At 43.0% G+C, this 21,720-nt stretch overlaps 1 protein-coding gene across 1 annotated transcript in view; it reads left to right on the top strand.

The window, feature by feature from the left end:
• lrig2 (leucine-rich repeats and immunoglobulin-like domains 2) overlaps positions 1–21,720 on the top strand; it is an 84,803-nt gene extending 63,083 nt beyond the window's left edge. Inside the window, 7 exon segments of the mRNA XM_060919436.1 lie at positions 113–276; positions 4,958–5,269; positions 6,087–6,368; positions 6,584–7,027; positions 10,763–10,915; positions 15,073–15,306; positions 17,281–21,720. Coding sequence (XP_060775419.1) covers positions 113–276; positions 4,958–5,269; positions 6,087–6,368; positions 6,584–7,027; positions 10,763–10,915; positions 15,073–15,306; positions 17,281–17,468 — 1,777 coding nt within the window. The 3' untranslated portion in view covers positions 17,469–21,720.

Genomic DNA, 21,720 nt, shown 5'->3' with positions numbered 1-21,720 from the left:
CAACCTGAAAAACACAAAAAGGAATCGCACCAGTGCAGAAGAAACTGTAAGAAACGATGCCCTTAATACATTTGTACTGTTTTTTTTACACATTTATTTTTAACTCCCTTAGCAATTTGAACACCAGCGGTCTCCTCTGTGACTGCAGTCTGAAGTGGCTCAGCCCGTGGCTCACCGACAGCCTCTCCCAGCAGTCCTGCACCGCTGTGTGTGCATATCCCACCCCTTTGGCAGGCAGGAGTGTCTCTAGTGTCCCCCTGGAAGAATTTGTGTGTGGTGAGTAAGATCTCGTACATCACCTCTAATATTGCAGGTTGCTTTCACAGTCGAACACTGCTGAATGCCTAGAGCAGTTTCATTTTTAATGAAGTTCATGACTAGGTTTAGTCAGTTTGAAGTGGATCTGTTTTATTTCACACTGGTGTTTCACATTGCTACTTCTGACTACAGCCGTGGACTCCAAACAGATTAGATCTTTGTTTTGGAATTTGAAACGGAGAATAAAAACGCACTTCTGTCCACTCAACATTTGGCATTGTGGGTGGTTTGTCTCGTCTCATTATCTGTAGCCGCTTTATCCTGTTCTACAGGGTCGCAGGCAAGCTGGAGCCTATCCCAGCTGACTACGGGCGAAAGGCGGGGTACACCCTGGACAAGTCGCCAGGTCATCACAGGGCTGACACATAGACACAGACAACCATTCACACTCACATTCACACCTACGGTCAATTTAGAGTCACCAGTTAACCTAACCTGCATGTCTTTGGACTGTGGGGGAAACCGGAGCACCCGGAGGAAACCCACGCGGACACGGGGAGAACATGCAAACTCCGCACAGAAAGGCCCTCGCCGGCCACGGGGCTCGAACCCGGACCTTCTTGCTGTGAGGCGGCAGCACTAACCACTACACCACCCTGCCGGCTTGGGTGGTTTGTGTGTGGGCTTATATACAGTTTCACTAGTTGGGCCAGAGAGGGTAAAAAAAAAGGGGGGGTGGGGGTGGAGAATCTGTTACTCATTTCCTTATTAATGAGCTGTGTTTAGTTAAGTAATTTATATAAATATCCATGTGATTTGGCTATAACAAACTGCAACAAAGAATCTAGTCCATATATGGGTCCATATTTTTATTTTTTATTTACACTACCGTTCAAAAGTTTGGGGTCACTTTGAAATGTCCTTATTTTTGAAAGAAAAGCACTGTTCTTTTCAATGAAGATCACTTTAAACTAATCAGAAATCCACTCTATACATTGCTAATGTGGTAAATGACTATTCTAGCTGCAAATGTGTGGTTTTTGATGCAATATCTCCATAGGTGTATAGAGGCCCATTTCCAGCAACTCTCACTCCAGTGTTCTAATGGTACAGTGTGTTTGCTCATTGCCTCAGAAGGCTAATGGATGATTAGAAAACCCTTGTACAATCATGTTAGCACAGCTGAAAACAGTTGAGCTCTTTAGAGAAGCTATAAAACTGACCTTCCTTTGAGCAGATTGAGTTTCTGGAGCATCACATTTGTGGGGTCGATTAAATGCTCAAAATGGCCAGAAAAATGTCTCGACTATATTTTCTATTCATTTTACAACTTATGGTGGTAAATAAAAGTGTGACTTTTCATGGAAAACACAAAATTGTCTGGGTGACCCCAAACTTTTGAACAGTAGTGTAGTTGTTTTTTTTCTATGTGTTTGTGTAGTTTGTTTGTTTGAGTGTTTTGTACGCCGGTTGCGGTGTAGCTCCGGACCCAGTTTTGGGCGTCGGTTCACTCCAGGCCTTGGCTCGCTGTGGGTGATGCTTGTACTCCCAGCTATGGACTCCAGCAAGCTCATTGCTCATTTTAACATCGTGGTTGGCGCGATGTTGCTCGGTGGCGTCACGGTGGCTGTGCAAGTGGTTTGGGACACACCGGCGCTCTGCGTGGCGGTGCGTCTGTGCTCGCTTTGTGGATCCATGGCGTGGTGTCCCGAGCGATGTTGCTGGCGGCGTCACGGCGGCTGTGCTGGAGGCGTGGGACTGGTTTTCATGCACCTTTTTGTGGGACTGTGGCTGCCACGCCACTGGAATGACATCCTGACCTATTTGGTGGACTTATTTTTTCCTTTCTTTCTGCCTATAATTGTAAAGCGACCTTGGGTTTTGAGAAAGGCGCTGTATAAATTGAACTTATTATATACTGTCCATAATGGTCGTGTGGTGGGATTTATTTATTTATTTAAAAATTATTATTTATACCCCTGCTCCGAAGGAGGGGGGCTATACTGGTTTACCTCTGTCCATCCGAATCTCCGTCCATCCGAAACACCCTTTTTCTCAGCAACCATAGATCATAGCCACTTGGTACCGAGCTTCAGCTTTGGGTTCTTTACCGTGTGTACCGTTTTCAGGTCTGTCACACATCGACTTCCTGTTTACCCACTGAATGTATTTACGAAACGTAGCGTGGATTTACAAAATTTTCGTAGCATTTTTCTCAGCAACTACAAATCACAACTGCTTGATATTTGGGACCGAGCTTCAGCTTGGGGTTCTGTACCGTGTTTACCGTTTTCAGGTCTGTTGCACATCAACTTCCTGTTTATGTAGTTAAGAAACATATAGGGTGGATTTTGATGCGATTTCAAAATGACAGTTTACCAGGATGCTATTTGAAATCCCTGGGGAGAGACATTGCTTTTTACTTACTTGTTTCAGGGTTAATTATTTGTTGAAGTAAACGTTCATTATATGTGTCCTATAGACCCCTTCGCATGTTTGTAAACAAACTGACCGTTGCCAGGATGCGCGCGCAGCCTGGACCCAGAAACAATGGCGCTGCCCATAGACCGGCATTATGAGCTGTCAGATTATGCCAAACAATTGTCGTTACAAGATCGAGAATGCTACATAAATAAGCTAACTCTAACAAGTGGACATCGCCTACCGGATCCGTATTTAATTAGAGTGGACGGACGATGTTAGTAAGTTCCCTGGTATACAATGGCCAGATATATACTCGTACCTTATTGACAAGACTTCAGTGTACACCCACGAAAAACTTCGTGCCTACAAGTCTTTAGACGCATATGATTGTTATGTGCGGGCATGTACAACTTGATTAACAGTGGGACATTCATATTCATTTTGTTTTAATCAAATTATGCCAGTGATGTGATGGCAATGTGGCTTTAGCTACAACAGCAAATACCAACACTAAACAGCAATTTGCAGGAGGTCATGGCATGAAAGGAATGATAGTGTAAAGAGTTCAGCTAAGAGAAATCAGAGCTGCGTAAAAAGCGAGAGGCAGAGAGCAGAAATGAAACTGAACGGGGCGGGAGCTACTGTAGGTTAGAGCAGTCAGCGTAAGTTGGCATTTAGAGTGAGGGCACACAATTTTACCTTTCCATCCTTGCTTTAAAATTGTGATTTTCGGCGTACACAAATAATGATGGCACAAAATCTGGACTGCTTGAGTCAAGCGAGACCTCTCCTACAAACAAAATTGCATGCAAAGCTAAGTTAACATGCTAACAATATTCATTACATTGTGTAACTATGACCCAGCTAATCAGACAAACGTGACCAAAGTATTTTGCTACATCAATAAACGAAGACTAGAAAGAATAAAAAAGAAAGATTTAATAAATAGCCTGATCTTACCTGTGATGAAGTGGGCGCTGCAAACCCGTGCATTTTTGATGGTGCTTTCATCCCAGTCTACACGTTTGATGGCTTGTAGCCATAGACGTCGGTGATTTTTTTTTTTTGGAATGGGTGAGATCCTGCTGGAATTCTGTACATTTTAACCCCATCACTGCTACGATTCTGACACCCGACAACACAACAACTAGGCATTTCTGAGTCTTTTTTGGGTCCAGGCTGCGCGCGCAATTTCCGCTTACGTATGAATGACGTTTACTGCGAAGGGGTCTATTCCTTCGATTGCTTGCATTCTGATACAAGCCAGAGAGCGGGGTGATACATGAGTGAGCAGGAGCTCACAGTTGATCTTGTTAAATACTAATCACTGAACTACAGCCATTTTTTATGCCTCCGCCACCTTAAGGTGCAGGAGGCATTACGTTTTTGGGTTGTCCGTCTGTCCGTGCGTCCATCCGGAAACCTTGTGAACGCGATATCTCAAAGGCTAATGAAAGGAATTTCACCAAACTTTTTCACCATTTGTGCGCTTTGGGACAAACATGAACTGATTAGATTTTGAGGTTAAAAGGTCACAGGTCAAGAGTACTGTGAGGTCAAATGTCCATCCCCAAATCACAACTTAATAAGGTGTGTAGTCTACCAGGCGGAACTGCTTCTGAACTGGGTTATGAACTGCTTCTGTCAAAAGCTCCCGCGCCGGTGGGTGAAAGGTCATTCAGTCTCGAGAAATCTCGCTCTACAAGTCAGCTGACCGTGTATGTAACCCATGTCAAATCTTGCGAGAGCAGCCGCGACAAGTAAACAACTAAACAACATGGCGCCTCAGTCTGGAAAATGCCAATTCGGATTGTTTTTGCACCGTCTGGCGGTGTATCTACTATGATTGGAATGTTTTTGGAGTAATTATAACGTATTTGATGATCAGACACATTATCACGTGGTGTTGCTGGGATGTTTTCACGGAGAAAAGATCGTTTTGAGAAAGATTGCATGTTGTGCAGTAGCATATAAGTGCATGGCCTAAGTGTGACTTGGGGTTCAATCGGCATTTCGGTAAGGGGGCGCACGCTGAGAATAAGAGGGCGCAGCGCCCCTGTTCCCCAGTTTAGACAAAAGCCTGTACATAAGTTTGAAGCAGGGAAATCTCCCTGATGGTGGTCACAGAGACCAGAGAAGTCGACTTGGAAAGAAGTTGGCAATGATGTTATCCACAGCTAGGACTAAGGAACCTACAGACCAGCGAGTAACTTAATCTTGTAGAAAGCACTGAATGTAACTTTTTGTCCCTGTTTAACTCTTCTCTCTTCTTCAGGTGGCTTCCCTCGACCACAGATTAGTGGGAACCCCAGGACCGTGGTGGCACTGCGCGGAACCAACGTCACTCTCAACTGCTCTGCCTTCAGCACTAGCGACTCTTCCATGAACACCACGTGGAGGAAAGACAAAGAGGTGCTGTCTGACGCACAGGTGCAAAACTATGCCCGCTACCAGGACCAGCAGCTCATCTACACCAGCGTGCTCCATCTGCTTAATGTTAATTTCACTGATGAAGGACGCTACCAGTGCGTAATCTCCAACAACTTTAGCGCCAACTACTCCACTGAGGCCAAAGTGACGGTTAATGGTATGTTCACTCATGAGGCTTCACATGCGCCTCGTAGTGCCTTTAAAGGAAAATTGTCCCTTGAACTGCTGTGTTGACTTTTTTTTTTTTTTTGTATAATTTTTAGATTTGGGGCATTTTTCTTTAGTCACAAATGGCATGCAGTCATGTTTACACATCAAAGAGTCCTAGGCATTCCATGAATAGCATACACACACAAGGCTTTATTTTCTCACTGTCAATCATGGTGGAATATTTTGCTGCAGCCCCCCTGGGCTTTGGTGTTGCTGTGCTGCTGGTAGACAATTTTTCTTTTTGTTGGTTGTGAAATAAGTTTTCTTTCTGACTCTGTTCTTTAGATCTTTTATCTCTCTGGTTGTTTTCTGGACTCTTCTAATTTAATTTCCAATTTCAGTAGAGCAAAGATTATGTAGGCCTCTGGGAAGCCAGCTTGGGTGATGTGATTATTCGGTTATTCCGTAATTTGGAGGTATGAAGGGCTTTTGTGCTCAAGCAGCACTCAAAAAAAGGGGGGGAGAGAGAGAGAGAAATAAAAATTAAGTCCCAAATATGATTATCGTAGCACTGCAAACGAGGGACATAAAATGCCATACATATGAATCAGGGTTAATAGGAGCCTGGGGTGTGTGTGTGTGTGTGTGTGTGTCTCGGTGTGTGTTATTATAACAAAGCTGTGACTTGGCGTGTATTGCCTTGTCTAGCTGACCCCTTTTTTTTTTTTGGGCTATAATAAATGATTGACAAAACTGTGACTTTTTTTTTTTTAATTGGGGTTTTTGTATATAACAGTCCTTGACTAAGTGTGTTCTATTACCAGAAATGCCCTCCTTCCTGAAGACACCCATGGACCTGACCATTCGGGCTGGCACCGTTGCCCGGTTGGAGTGTGCGGCAGAGGGACACCCTCCCCCCCAGATTGCCTGGCAGAAGGACGGGGGCATCAATTTCCCTGCTGCCCGCGAGAGAAGGATGCACGTCATGCCCGAAGATGACATGTTTTTCATCGCCAACGTGAAGGCGGAGGACATGGGCGTGTACAGTTGCACTGCTAAAAATGAGGCGGGCAGTCTATCAGCCAATGCCACACTCACTGTGCTGGGTAAGCTCTGCTCTTTTGATCAGCATCATAACTGATGTCAGAGCATGCTCATATGGGATGAGCTTTTTTTTTTCTTCTTTTCTCTTTAAAAGGTCATTCTTATCTAATGAAAAGCCCAAAACTTGTAATCAGCTCTTTTTTTTTTTTTGGGTGATTGGAAAGTGTCATGTTAATGAACGGTTCTGTTAATTTATTTATTTTCCTCCACCGTACAGAGACTCCGTCGTTCCAGCGCCCTCTAAAGGATCGTACAGTAGCACATGGTGAGACTGCCGTTCTTCAGTGCATAGCCGGTGGTAGTCCTGCTCCCCGCCTCAATTGGACAAAAGAAGATGGTCCATTGCTGCTTACGGAGCGTCACTTTTTTGCAGCAGCCAATCAGCTGCTTATTATCGTGGATGCCAGGTCTGCAGATGCAGGGAAATACACCTGCATCATGTCCAACACGCTGGGCACAGAGCGAGGACACATCTACCTCAGCGTCTTGTCCTCTCCCAACTGTGATCCGGCTGGCGGTGGATACGACCCGGACGGCTGGACTACAGTGGGCATTGTGGTGATGGTGGTTGTGTGTTGTGTGGTGGGCACGTCACTGGTTTGGGTGATAGTCATCTACCACATGAGACGCAAGAGTGAGGATTACAGCATCTCTAACACGGGTATGTGGCTAACTGAGTCCTGACAGGTGTGGTGGTGTTTTGGTCAGCAGATTGGTTCCAACCCGTCCTCTCCAGGAAGCTATTACAAGTGTTTTGAAACATTGCTGCCACAGTAGCTGTGAAACTGTAAGAAGTTATTTAGGAATATTGTGTCAGTCTTAAAGACAAAGCCTGCCTTACTCTGCAGTATTTCTGTAATGCAGCATGTACTCCTACACCTTGACACATACTTGCACACTTTCTCTCACACACAACTGCAAAAGTTTAGATCTGTATCTAAAAAAAAAAAAGAGGATGATGTTTCTCAAGCATTATTTTCACCAGTACACAGTTAACTCAAGCGACCCTGTTTTAGAAAAGTTAATTTTCTATGCCTTATAGAAAAGCTCATTTTATAATGTACCCTGATTTTTTTTTTTTTTAAATGGATCAAAACCGTAACATCCATAATTGAAACTATGCATAAAGCGTTGAGTGTAAAAGGATGAGGCTATGAAGCCTTAGGGATGAAGCAGCTGGTCCATGTTAATTCAGAGTAGTAATAATGTTGGATTGGGTTTTAGAGGGAACTCAAAATGGGAAGATTAACTCGGGCGAAAGCATTAAAAAGTTATTAAAAACCTAAGTGATTACAGAAAATATAAGTGTGTAATAATTCCCAAAGTTCATTTAGCAGGAAAGTTAAAATCAACTTGAAAATACTTGATGTTTTTCTTCATGCAAGCAAATTCATGAATTTTGTAGAATTGTCCTGCTTTATTCTTGAGTAGAGGAGACGGTCTCAAAAGTGAACCCATCATCTTCTGAGTGACACCCAATAATGAGATTATAAATAATTACAGTACAGCATGTGTTGAAAGGAGACAGAATGCTTGATATGATCTTCGAAATGGGAGCCCTGGGGTGTGCGCGTGACAGGTTTCATTATATAGCAGGGGCTCTAAGAAGCTGCAAGTCTATGGTATTGAAACGAGGTTGATTATTTACTGATACAGAAAGCTTGAGTCTTGGGCAAATCAGTCATTAAAGTCTCCTGGTGAATTATTATTATTATTATTATTATTATTATTATTATTATTAATAATACAAATTTTATTTATTTATTCATTCATTCTTCAAAAGAAATGTGGCAGAGCTCGACATTAAGGACTGCCCGATTGCCCGGGGCAAGTGAAACATGCATTCAGGCAAGTGGAATATGTCCCCGACATGCCCGACCGGGCAAGTTGGAATGAGCATATTTTACCAACTAGCACCACAAAAATGAGGCTTTTTGATCTTTTACTTCAGTTCCTAAAAGCGTCCCTCACTACGTATCTGCCATTATGTCTTGGCTGTTTTCTTCGTCTCGGTTTTATTTACTGCTTTGCAAGTTATTTTCTATACCCCCGCTGTTGTAGTATGGTACACGTACTGTTAATAGATCCCTTGTGCATGATGTCATGCATCATGTGATAATTACAGCTGGGGTCAGACAGACACCGTCTTTCATGCAAGCAGCTTAATCTGTCTTCAGTATGGTTAACTTTTGCGCTGTTTTTGCTTGTTCAAACAGAGAAATAGATAAAAGGCATTACCGTCTCCCTGCCATCAAGAAAAATGTTAACAAATAGAAGCAAATGCTTCAAGAACAACGAGGAAATGAGTGGTTAAAGAATACGAATAGAGAAGCTCAGCCTGAAAACTCCAGAGAAATTCATGATTGTATTTCAAATGTATTTTACAAAAACAAAGTCGAAAGTGAGGATGGAAGAGTTTGCGTAAGAATCTCATTTTATTTTTTTCTGCTCGCGTTCGAGTCAGCTCCTTCATGAAATTGTTTGATTTTCTTACAGGTGAAGCCGCTTCCTTATTCAACACAGAAAACCCAGATTGGTTTCAAACAACTCGGGCATAAAAAACTCAACAAGGAGCGACAGGCGCCATAAATCCTGAAAGAACAGAACAGATTAAGAGCAGCGAGAGCTGGAGCTTTGTTTCTGTTATCGGAGGAGCACAGTTCTGTGCAAAATATTTATATATCGGGTTTGTTATATCATCCACCTCTAGGTTTATTAAAAAAAAAAAACCACGCTGCGTCATGACAGACCAGCTGCACTGATTCAGTTACAGGTTGCCAGGTCTGTGTAAAACACCCACAACCTACACACTAAAGAATAATTTTAAACTCCAACATTATCCTGTTGGTTATTGACGCAGCGCAAGGGGGTTTAAAAACCTAGAGGTGGATGATGATAAAAAAAACCCTGATATCTAAATATTCTCAAACGCAGTACTGTTCAAAAGTCTTGGCACCCTATTGTTTTCTTCATACAAACTTTGTTATAGATTTCTATTTTATGATTTTTACATTATCGAGTAATGAACCAACAGTCTGAGAGAGTTCTACACAAACACACTGAACTTTACAACAGCTGCATGCATGTGAAATAGAAATAATAAATTGACTAAGGCAGGAAAAACTATTTTGGATAAAATTATTGTCCGTTACAAGTACAAAGTAACCAATAACCAAACAACTCAATGTGTGATCTTCATTTTATGTTGCAATTCACAATTATTCTATGGTTTTCCTAAAAAAAAAAAAAAGAGTACTTGCAAAATAGGGGGCAAGTGATGATATTGGGGGACAAGTGGAAATTAATCCCACTTGCCCCCCAGGGGAAGTGGGTTTAAAAGTTAATGTCGAGCCCTATGTGGTAGTGATCGGATATCATTCCAGACTGTTTATATGTCTTTATTTATGCCAATTGTCAGCATTAAGTTGTTAATGTGAGTATTCTAATGGATCCAAACGGAGCCTGATGGACACAAACGCTGGTCTTGTGTTATTTTCCTACTCAACCACATTTGAGAGGAAGTTTGCAAATTGCTGAAGGAACATTGCACCCTGGCAGCTTAGAAATACTAATCAGTGAGAATGTCAAGTAGAAAGGAAACGGAGCAGAAAAAGTCACAATTTGGTTAAATTCATATCCAGATATGAGTAATGCCTAGGGTATTTATATGTTAAGAAAAAAAAGTGGTGCCTTCTCCTCATCCAGTTAAAGCGTGTTGTGTGTAGTGGTGTCCAAGAGGGCTAGCCTCATTTAAAGCTACATAGTCATCTGGAGGGTGGCACGGTGGTGTAGTGGTTAGTGCCGTCGCCTCACAGCAAGAAGGTCCGGGTTCGAGCCCCGTGGCCGGCGAGGGCCTTTCTGTGTGGAGTTTGCATGTTCTCCCCGTGTCCGTGTGGGTTTCCTCCGGGTGCTCCGGCTTCCCCCACAGTCCAAAGACATGCAGGTTAGGTTAACTGGTGACTCTAAATTGAGCGTAGGTGTGAATGTGAGTGTGAATGGTTGTCTGTGTCTATGTGTCAGCCCTGTGATGACCTGGCGACTTGTCCAGGGTGTACCCCGCCTTTCGCCCCTAGTCAGCTGGGATAGGCTCCAGCTTGCCTGCGACCCTGTAGGACAGGATAAAGCGGCTAGAGATGATGAGATGGTCATCTGGACTCTTCTCAGTCTCTGTTCGACAAAGTACACACAATCCCTGTCCACTTAGTTTGTTAGTGCGTTAGATGAAACGGACCTTGAATTTAGCAGTCAGATTGCACATAGACACAAGATCAAAAATGACTCAAATAAACTAGTCTGAATTTATTACACCTGTGTCTTTTTAGCTTTTTGGCAGCTATCCATATATTTCTCTCCATGTGCAGAGACAAACATGACTGATAAACTTGTGTGTTTTCAGATGAGATGAACCTGCCACCGGACATCCCCAGTTACCTGTCATCCCAGGGCACGCTGTCTGAGCCTCAGGAAGGCTACAGCAACTCTGAGGCGGGCAGTCATCAGCAGCTCATGCCCTCCCTGACTAATGGCTATGCTCATAAAGGAACTGATGGTGAGGCGTCTCACACTGCAAAAAAAAAAAAGAGCAATATTTTGATTTCTTGTGTACAGACACATTTGGAAATGTGACATTTGCTCATTTAAGGATTACAGTGCATAACTTTCGACATGGGGAGTTTTCTACGGTTTTGAACGTTACTGTATTCCCTGAACTATGAATCACTAATTTCCCTCTGTGCAGATTAGGAAAGGAGGATAGGGTAAGCGAGGTGATGTTGCACTTTATTAGGAACACCTGTACATTCATATTTTATAGCAGTGCATAAAATCATGCAGACCCAGGTCAAGAGCTTCAGTTAATGTTTCTCAAATGCCAGAATTGAGGGGGGGGGGGGGATGTGATCTGTGACTTTACTCATTGTATAGTTGTTGGTGTCCTGCAGGTGGGTTTAAGTATTTCAGAAACTGCTAGTCTCCTGGGATTTTCACACCAGTCTAGTGTTTCAATTACCTGTCTCACTTCAGAGCAAAGCAACAGCACTTGGGTTCCCATGTCTGTGCTTTTGTACAGATAGTCATGAATGCCCTAAAGCTAGCCGCACACTACGCCGATTTTCAGCGTACCAAGCCAACTGAAGCCGCGAGTCAGGCGTAAGGACTAGTTTTCGATGGTACCAACTCATCTCACAGCCGATTCGGAAAAACTAATCGGGAGCCAGACTGATCGGCGAGAGTCGCTAGCAATAGCCAATCATATCTTTCGCATATAACACGTGACATCATTAAACACAATTTCTAGCGCAAGAAATGCGTGTTGGTAGCACCTAATGCAGGTATATACTGTAATTCCATAGACTGAAGCTTTATCCATAGACACAGTGGGCTGGAAAGCCACTCTGCTCGAGTTGTGTGGCTGAATTCCAAATCGCTTTAACTCCCCTATATAAGTGCACTATTTAAGGTTGGGAATAATAGCTCATGCAGCCTAGATAGTGCGCTACATATTCCATGTTGTGTCATTTGTAATTCAGCCTGTAGCATCTTCAAGTGTTGGATTTAACAGTAACTATATCCAATAGCCAATCACAAAGCTATTAAGTTGTCACGTGATATTTAGCGGAATGTTTATGATGCTTAGTTCGCATAATCTTGTTTGGTGTCGCTTCAATCGCGACTGCACTCGTCAACAGTCGTGAGTTAGTCGGGGACATGCGCGTGCCCTGTCGGGAGTCGGCTCTGAAATGGGTCGGTTCGGTACCGCGTGGATCGGCGTAGTGTGCGGCTAGCATAACTCGCAAGACATGAACGAAGACTTAAATTAAGAAAATGAAACACGGTGGGTGGGTTTTTATCCTCCACTGGCCGAAAGGCCCGAAGGGAGATTAGGTCATGGCGATTTCCTTCCATCCCGGGAAGGGTGCTCACCTTCTGAAATCAACTCCTCTTTCAATTTTTGGAGGGATTTCATGAAACTTGGCAGGATTCTTTGTTGTACGTCGGTAATACACGTATTGCAATTTTGTTCAATTTGGTCACATTTTACCAGAGTTGTGGCCCTTGATTATTAACAGCCTTGTACTTTGACAGTTTCATGAAGGTGCGCTTGCCTTCTGACATTAACTCCTCTCACAATTTGTGGACGAATTTCTCGAAGCTTGGCAAAAGGCCTTGTTATATGACGGTAATACGCATATCGAGATTTAATTTCGTTTGTGAAAATTTTACCCGAGTTTTGACCCTTGATTAAATAACTTTGACAATTTCATGAGTGTACATTCTTCTAAAATCAACTCCTCTCACAATTTGTGGAGGAATTTCACCAAACTTGGCAAAAGGCTTTGTGATATGACAGTAATACACACATTGAAGTTTTGTTTAATTTGGGCAGATTTTACCGGAGTTATGCCCTTGATTATTAACAGACTTGTACTTTGCAGGGATGGGAATTTTCCGCGGATCCGCGGAATTCCGCGGATTTTATCAACCAAGGGGTCATTTTTGTGAATCGTCTAAATCCGAGGAGAAAATATTTAGGGGGGGTTAGGTATGTGTTGACCCGGTCAACCATCGGGAACAAGGCTCTGTTTACATCGGCAGTTCAGAACGTACACTGTATTTGATTGGCCGTTGAGAGAGAAATATCACGATTTGACCAATGGTAAACGAGCATAGATAGGAAAGGCCAAAATGTCACATGTAAGCTTCGTTCTGATTGGTTCTTCGCATTTCGCTTTCTTACTCATTCAACATGGCGCTCCACGAGGCCGGAGATTGAGGATGTAACAGCGAATAAGAGCTTCAAAATGGTGAAAATTATCACAAAAGAAAACGAATCGCTTATTCAGGTGATAGATAAAGACGTGAAGAATAAATTCTGTTGGGACTGGTTAGAAAGAACTGTAACTTTGAAGATAAAAATCGGCAAAACCACTGAAGACGTAGTTGAGAAATTGTCCGATTTCATTGGAAAATGTGACGCTCCCAGCAAAGCCCAATGTATCTACTGCAATGACATTATTAATTATGGCTCTCGCGGGTGCATTGCTTTGATTGAACATGCTTCAAAAGGGAAGAAAGGGAGCGGAGAGAACTGTTCAACAGGGAAATTGTGTTTCTGTTGAGACAAGTTCACTGCAAAAGAGGTAACTGCATTCTTTAATAAAGTAACTGAAACATTTACAGGATTATGTCAAATATTCTGTCTTTGTGTTTAATTTATATTCATCATTCCTTTCATTCTAGCATGAAGTTAAAAATTCTTTTTAGCTGAGCATTATTGAGACTATTTTTGTTTATTAGTGTCCAAAACTCAAGCTTCTTTGGACTGAAAATATTATTCAACTGAGCAATCTGAGACCATTTCTAGTGGTCTAAAATGTATAAAACTCATTAGCTTCCGGGGGCCTTCGGCCCCCTGGACCCCCGACCAGGCTCCGCCCTGGACCTGGCTGGGGGCCATCGGCCCCCAGACCCCCGATTAAATTTTCAGCTGAAAATAGAATTTCTCATTCTCATCCCTGACTTTGGCAATTTCATCAAGGTGTGCTTGCTTTCTGAAATCAACTTCCTTCTGAATTTTTGGAGGAATTTCATGTAATTTGGCAAAAAAAAAAATTTTAATCCCCCGCTGGCCAAAAGACCCGAAGGGGGATTATTTCGTGGCAATGTCTGTCTGTCCATCTGTCTCAGGAAGGGTACTCGCTTTCTGAAATCAACTCCTCTCAATTTTTGGAGGAATTTCGCAAAACTTGACAGGCTTCTTTGTGTTATGTCGGTAATGCGCATATTGTAATTTCATTCAATTCAGTCACATTTTACCAGAGTTATGGCATAGTTGCTAGCGGGGGGATATTGTGTTCTCTGAGCCCTTTTTTTTTGGGGGGGGGGACTACTTCCCTAGACAATTTGATACATGTTGGATCTGTGCTGCTGTTCCACATGAACACATGTAGGTTATATAATTTTATTTAACAGCTCCGAACTTTATTATAACAGTGAGTTCTAGTTAATAACTCATTCAATTCATTTATAGTACTGACCTTTGGATTTGCAAGCATTCATGACCTTGTTGACCACTAATAAGGCCAACAAAGAAACTTAGTAATTGCAGTGACTGCTAATTCATAACGAGCCTGGGGTAATTTTTCCTCTGTAATGGTGTAACCTGTACATCTGGCCACAAAAACCCTGGGTGATCCTGCCATCAGTCAGTGACGGTTAGGGGGCACGATAGGACGATGGCATATTACACACAATATCACAAGCCTAATGGCAAACCAGTTTAGCAACTTATTTAGAGGCTCACTTTGTCATAAACTGGATACATTCATGAAAGTCTGTTTCTCCATAGGGGTGTGTTATAGTGAAATGGGAGGCGAGATGGACTCGGAGACCAGTGGGATACTGGGTAATCGTGTTGGCTCCCTGTTTGCTGGGCGCAGCAGCTTCCATCCTGGCGAGCCAAGGGACGGTCTGGCGCACATGTCCAATGGTGTGTGCGCGCGCGTGGGTTCATACAGATATGATGACATGTTTAGTGATCATTTTGACTTCTACATCTGTCTAGGAGTATTGTTCAGTAAATATCCTTACATCGAGGAAAGCTTGTCATCATTTAGTGTGTTGGATTTTTCTTTGCTTTGGAATTAGAAAAAGCAACACTTGATGTAGGGAACAGATCTTAACACACTGTAATGTAATGTCTGTTAGGTGGCACCGCCCCATTGGTCATCTGCTCAGACTGTTACGACAATGCCAACATCTACTCTCGCACACGGGACTACTGCCACTACTCATACCTGAGCGAAGATGATGCTCTGGATGCCCAGCTGTCCAGAGACGCAAGCAGAGAGGGGCAACATGAAGATGCAGCACTGCATAACCTGATCACCCGGGACCCTCAGGAGCCCCAGCACCATGCCTTACACCATTACAATAGCAAAGGTCAGAGTGCGTGCACACTCGCAAAGAGTAGTGTCGGGGGGGGGCGCAATTCATGGTGCCATGTTGCAGTTGTATATAAGTGTTTTTTAAAATTAATTATTATTTAAATGAATTCTAAGATATGCATTTTCCCCCAGTAGAAACACATGCTGATTTTTAAAAAATACACAATTTCCATCCCTAATGAAAACCATCTGCCCTGATTTATTTGCCCTAGAGCTGTCTGACCAAGTGTCTGTCTGTCTCTGTCTGTCTACCTAATTTTTTTTTAATAGTACTTCATTATATTTACAACTTTGTAGGAAAGAAATCAGTATTTGTATGTTTAGGATGCCAAGTTCAGTTTCCATTCAACACAAGTCGACTGAATAATTTCTTTTCATTTTTGTCTAATGCCAGGATTGAACTACATGAGGTTGTGTTTTGGTGTGTGGATTTTTCCCCTACCCCCTTCTCTTTCACAATGGTCACCATGTGGGATTAGGCAATTGTATTGTCATGGTCGGGAGACTGGCAACAGTACCAGTTTGATCCCAACCAATCATCCTTCATGTCCTTATGTAGTTGGGGAGGGTCGAGACATTGCCTACCATGGCTACAGAAAGAATGTCAAGGAACACGTTGTAGGAGTTATCACATTAGGCAAGAAAATTCTCATCTCATTATCTCTAGCCACGTTATCCTGTTCTACAGGGTCGCAGGCAAGCTGGAGCCTATCCCAGCTGACTACGGGCGAAAGGCGGGGTACACCCTGGACAAGTCGCCAGGTCATCACAGGGCTGACACATAGACACAGACAACCATTCACACTCACATTCACACCTACGGTCAATTTAGTGTCACCAGTTAACCTAACCTGCATGTCTTTGGACTGTGGGGGAAACCGGAGCACCCGGAGGAAACCCACGCAGACACGGGGAGAACATGCAAACTCCACACAGAAAGGCCCTCGCCGGCTACGGGGCTCGAACCCGGACCTTCTTGCTGTGAGGCGACAGTGCTAAGCACTACACCACCGTGCCGCCCCGGCAAGAAAATTAAATAAAAAAATTCTGATGTGCAAGACTTTTCGCCCGGGTTTTGTGGGGCCTCCCAGATGCCACATTGCTGCTGTTCGATTACGTCTCACTACAAGGCCTGCTCTTTTTCTGACGTTCATGCTCAAGGCCCCACATTGGAAATTTTTCGGCCACAACAGAATCGTGTTAATCACGCTGAAATCGTGTAGTCTGATCCCGGTTTTGGTGCTCGTTTTCTTTGGCATTATTTTGTCAAACGTTTCTTAATGAAGTCAAATCAATTACACTTCAATAATATAATTTTTGGAACTAAAGCTAATGAATGAAGAATGTCCTAAAAGTGATGCGATACTAATTTCCAACATGTAGCTTTTCTTTGGTTGAGATTAAAACAGAATTCAAACCTGTAGTGTGCCAAGTATGATCTACGGTGCTATTATTTCCGTACCCTGTAGAGAAGAGTTTATAGACTCGCTCTGTAGATTGTTCATTTGTTAAATCAGTTGTAAGAAATGCACTGTCCAGTCATGCCTTGGAACCAAGGAAGCAAAATTGACCATGCTGTCTGGGTAGGAAGGGTGGTATACTTTTCTCTCCCCTGCTAGTCACAATGACACGAGTCAGTCGTGAGCGTCTGGGGGATGGAGTTATGAATGAATGAATAGATTTCCTTCATTTTACTCCAAGGTGCCATTGACTGGGTTCATGTGCCTTGGAAGAAACAATGTTCTTTACCAACCGGGGACAGTGAAGGTTATCCTCAGAGGGAAGAGCTGAAGGGTGGGTGGGATTTATCAGGTGACCACACTGGGGGGGAAAAAAAAAATGGGGGGAATGGAGGTGGGGGAGTTAGTGCTACCAGTTCATCGGTGCATAAAGCACATTTTGCGCATCTACATCGTGAGATGCTGGGTGCTCCTTGTTCTGCTTTCTCACAATTTGTCTGTCTCTGCAGATGTTCCAAGCAGATCATTTTGGAGTGGAGTAGACCCTCATTCCTCCGAGTTGCCCCCAGGCTCAGTGACTGTACACAAGCCACCAACAGGGCCCTCTAATGGGAACGACCATGAGGAAAGAACAGGAGGGCTAGAGGAAGCCTCGTACAGGACTAACCCACAGGATCATAACCCTCCAAACACATAGAGCCCAACCAACACCCGGCGTTTACGTCCTGCTCAGCGTGCCCTACAATCCCACTACCTCTTCCAAGAAAACTCGCATTCTGTCAAAAAGAACCCCAAACTTCACTTTCATCTGTGTTTACACTCTGTACCGTCCCCTCAGTGTGTGTGTGTGTGTGTTGTGAACAACCCTTTCTAGGACATGATGATCTTCCCCCTGGGTCCCTGTAAACTAATCCTCTGGTTTATGTTGAGATTCTGAATGTAATGTTTCTTGTTAGTCTTGCCCACCCTGCCTTTTGTCTTAGGATTTTTATTTGCCCCCCCCCCCCCCCGACTGTGGGAAACTTGAACTCCCATGTGTATGCCAAAGCATTGAGCCAGCCGTGTTTTTAATTTTCTTTTGCGCTGCCTTGGCTCTGAAAAAGCGGTGCTCCTTGTCCTTCTAGGAATCCTTGTATGAATCAATCCGTTTCGTTGAATATATGGAGGAGGACATCACTCAGATGGTTGAAGGTAGGGCTGTGCGATATGGGGGGAAAAAATGAATATCCTGATACATTTTCTCCATTTCACGATATACGATATATATATCTCGATATATTGAAATCTCCTCTAAAGGACCCCATGAAATCTAACTTTTACTCTTTACTGTTTTCACTACAATCCCTGCAGATTAAATAAACATTCTTGGTTAACTTTACAGGTGGTTTTCAACAACACATTTTACATTTTCATGTTTGTGATTAATCACGATTGAATTGAAATAAGACTATTTTTATTCAACAAAGATGTGGCACAAACTGCAAAAACAATCTTGAAAATTGCAACAAAGGGGCAACACAATACAGAGCTGCTCAGAGCTCAAATCAATAAAGTGCAAGCTCAACACTGAGAAAGACATTCAGCCTAAATAAGAAAAGTGCTCTTTCATTAAATTATTTAAAAAAATAGATCTCCAAGCTATTAACCTGACTACTGAGAACCACTGGAACATTCACAATAGAGAGAGAGATTGAGGGAGAGAAGAGAGAGATCTGCAAAACATCATTTTTCTCTTTGCACACTTTTGAACTGAATGTTTTCTGGCTCTGCCTCTCAGATGTGTATAATTCCGGCTGCTGCCTGTCGTGATGACAGGTTTTTTTGCACACTTTACAAACTGGCATTTGCTGTTCCACGTCCTCCTCGCGATATCCAAAAAAATGCCAGATGACTGACCCCTTACTAGTTCTTTTAGGAACCAATTCGTCCGCTTCCATTTTTAATTTGTCGCTGAAATTGACAGAGCTTACACGGTAGCCTATGCAGCACCAGCGATTGCACGAACTGAGTCAGCGCTGTAAACCGGAACCAGGAAATCTTCCCGCCGGCAGTGTTGCCAGATACTGCTGACGTTTTCCAGCCCAAAATATGTTCAAAACCCGCCAAAACGCACTTAAAACCGCCCAATCTGGCAACACAACCGAAACTAGAAAATCTTCCTGGAAGTTCCTTTCAGCACCGAGATGTCGCCCGGGATTGGTTGGCGAGTGCGTGACGTTATTGTTTTCTTTACCCTTAGGCAGCCTCTCACGTTACTGCCTGAGGGACAGGGAGAAAACCACCGGGAAATGTTTTAAACAAACACGCAACGAACACAAGTCGGAAGATGACCATAAAATACTCGATAGTTACGATATAATTTTATGTATCGCGCACAGAATTTTCGGCGATATATCGAGTATATTTGATATATCGCACAGCCCTAGTTGAAGGTGCTCTGTACTCTTTCACATGGAGCAGGTGATGGTGGTATATGGGACATTTCTTCCTTTAGAGTGGAATGCAGAGTGAAATTACTCTGTTGGCTACTTACGGCTTTTTTTTTTAAAGTGTTTTTCACAAAGCCAGACGTGTACCCCATTCCCTCTTTGTTTTACAAAAGGTACTATAGCAGACGGATGTAGAACATTTGCCGTGTTGACAATCAAGCGATATCCGTCTTACAGGGTCCTCCATGTGCATAGTCCTTGGCCACATCCCCCCAATTCCTGTGTGGTATGTTTTATTTATGCCCCCTCTTTGTTCTTATGCAGTCCTCTAGCTGTTGCTATGGTTCTCCCTGAAGCTATTTCTCTTCACTGTGTAGAATGCGAAAGACACTCTGAGAATCCTGTACTGTTAAATATATGTATGAGTACAGTGCATTTACAGTACTGATAATTTAGACCTTCCTCCCAATCATTTTAAAGCCTCTAGGGCACTAAATGTGTGCATCAGTCATGGTTGGGTGCTCCATCTAATTCTGAATTTCATTTGTACGTTTGGCCTTGAGCTGATTACCAGATATATCTCAAATGCCCCTTTTCCACCAAAGCAGTTCCAGGGCTGGTTGGGGGCCAGTGCTTAGTTTGGAACCGGGTTTTCTGTTTCCACTGACAAAGAACTGGCTCTGGGGCCAGAAAAACCGGTTCCAGGCTAGCACCGACTCTCTGCTGGGCCAGAGGAAAGAACCGCTTACGTCAGCGGGGGGGCGGAGTTGTTAAGACCAACAACAATAACAAGACCGCGAAAGATCGCCATTTTTAAGCGACGAGAAGCCGCAGCTGTACAAACACCAAGTCATTTATTATTATTGTTGTTGTTGCTGCTGCTGCTTCTTCCGTGTTGTTTTTGCTTTGATATTCGCGCCAAGGTTTATGTAAACGTAGCGCCATAACTGACGTATACAGCGACGTAATGACGTGGCTCTGCTTAGCACCACGAGCGATGGAAAAGCAAACTGGTTCTCAGCTGGCTCGCAAGTTGAACGAGTTGTGAACCAGCACCAGCACTGGCCCCGAACCAGCCCTGGAACTGATTTGGTGGAAAAGGGGTATCAGAGACTTCGTCAGTTTTGAAGTGCGATACTGTGCTTAAAATGGCCACCCTGTAGCGCCACTAACGCGTCCAAGTTCACGACAGCGTCACGTACGCTCATATCCGTGACAGTCAGTATTAATATCCTTCTCACCATGGTGACTACAGAAATGAAGGGTCTCTTGATTTTACATTTTCAGTCAAAAGCCTGTGCTTGAGTTCTCACTTTAGATGAGTTAACTGGCCTCGTTCAGTTATTGATATTTTGTTTGGAATATAAGGAATCTACTTAGTAATTCTACTAGTTATGTAGTGGGGGATGTGTCATTATTCAGCTTGGAGATATTCCACCATGAAATAAGCTGTATGTTTGGGCCATAAACAGAATGATTCCTCTCACCAACAGTAAATCCCCCCCCCCCTGCACTTTGTAGACTGATGTTCATTCCAGTATATGTCGCTTTTTTTTTTCCGCCTGCGATTCTCCAATTTCACTCACACTTGGTACAATCCTATAAATGCTGCACATCCCATAGGAGGATAACTTGTTCCAAAGAGTGTGTGAGAGAGTGAAGGAAGGAGAGACTGTGACGAAACTGAGGTACTCTAACCTGTAATTGTAAAATGTGTGTATCGTGAAATGCACTACAGCATTGTGTCACTACAGCCAGATACATTGTGTATCGGTTATGTATTCTATTTATTTGACGTGAATATGCTGTTGCTCAGTTGTTTGCTGATAAGTGTCTGCTGGTGCCACGTTTACATAGGTTGAAATGGTTTTAATTTTTGGATATAATCTCAATTTAATGAACATCTTGGTGTATTGCTTTTGTTTCAGCGTGCTGTCTTGATTATTATTATTTTTTTTAACTATTTTATGATTTTGCACATGAGCCTTCATTCCACTTTACAAGTCTGAGAGCAGACCAGTGTTATCCAGGTCTATGAACAGGAGCAACGAATGTGTGCTGCCAGAGGTTTACGCTGACGTTTTCCAGGAAGTAAAGATGTTAAGCTCTGCGGCTATTAACCCTGATTTTATCTCATCACTGCAATTACTTGCACACTTTTGCTGTCGGAAATTTAAGGCAAAGTAAATTCTCTGTCCTATACAGATGTCTAATGGTACAGTTGCTCCGTTCTAATGGATTTTACCGAGCAATTAAAAGTTCTTATAATAGTTGAAGGGCACAAATGTAAGTGATACGAGAAGTTTGAATTTGGTTCACGATTGTCTGCCAGTATGTCTTTCTGAATTTTAAACCAAAGTTCAGCATTTAATGCTTTGACACTATTCCAGTGCTGCTTTAATGTATTTTATTTGTAATTCCCCCCCCCCCAAAGTGTATCTGTACATTCTGTAAAGCATGTATAAAACTTTTTCGTTTTAAAAATGTTGCATATTAAACAATAAAATGCAAATTCTCATA

The sequence above is a fragment of the Neoarius graeffei genome, chromosome 4 (assembly GCF_027579695.1).
Source record: "Neoarius graeffei isolate fNeoGra1 chromosome 4, fNeoGra1.pri, whole genome shotgun sequence".
Taxonomy (NCBI): Eukaryota; Metazoa; Chordata; class Actinopteri; order Siluriformes; family Ariidae; genus Neoarius; species Neoarius graeffei.
Note: the sequence above shows the minus strand (reverse complement) of the source record. Positions and strands in the feature narration are given on the sequence as shown.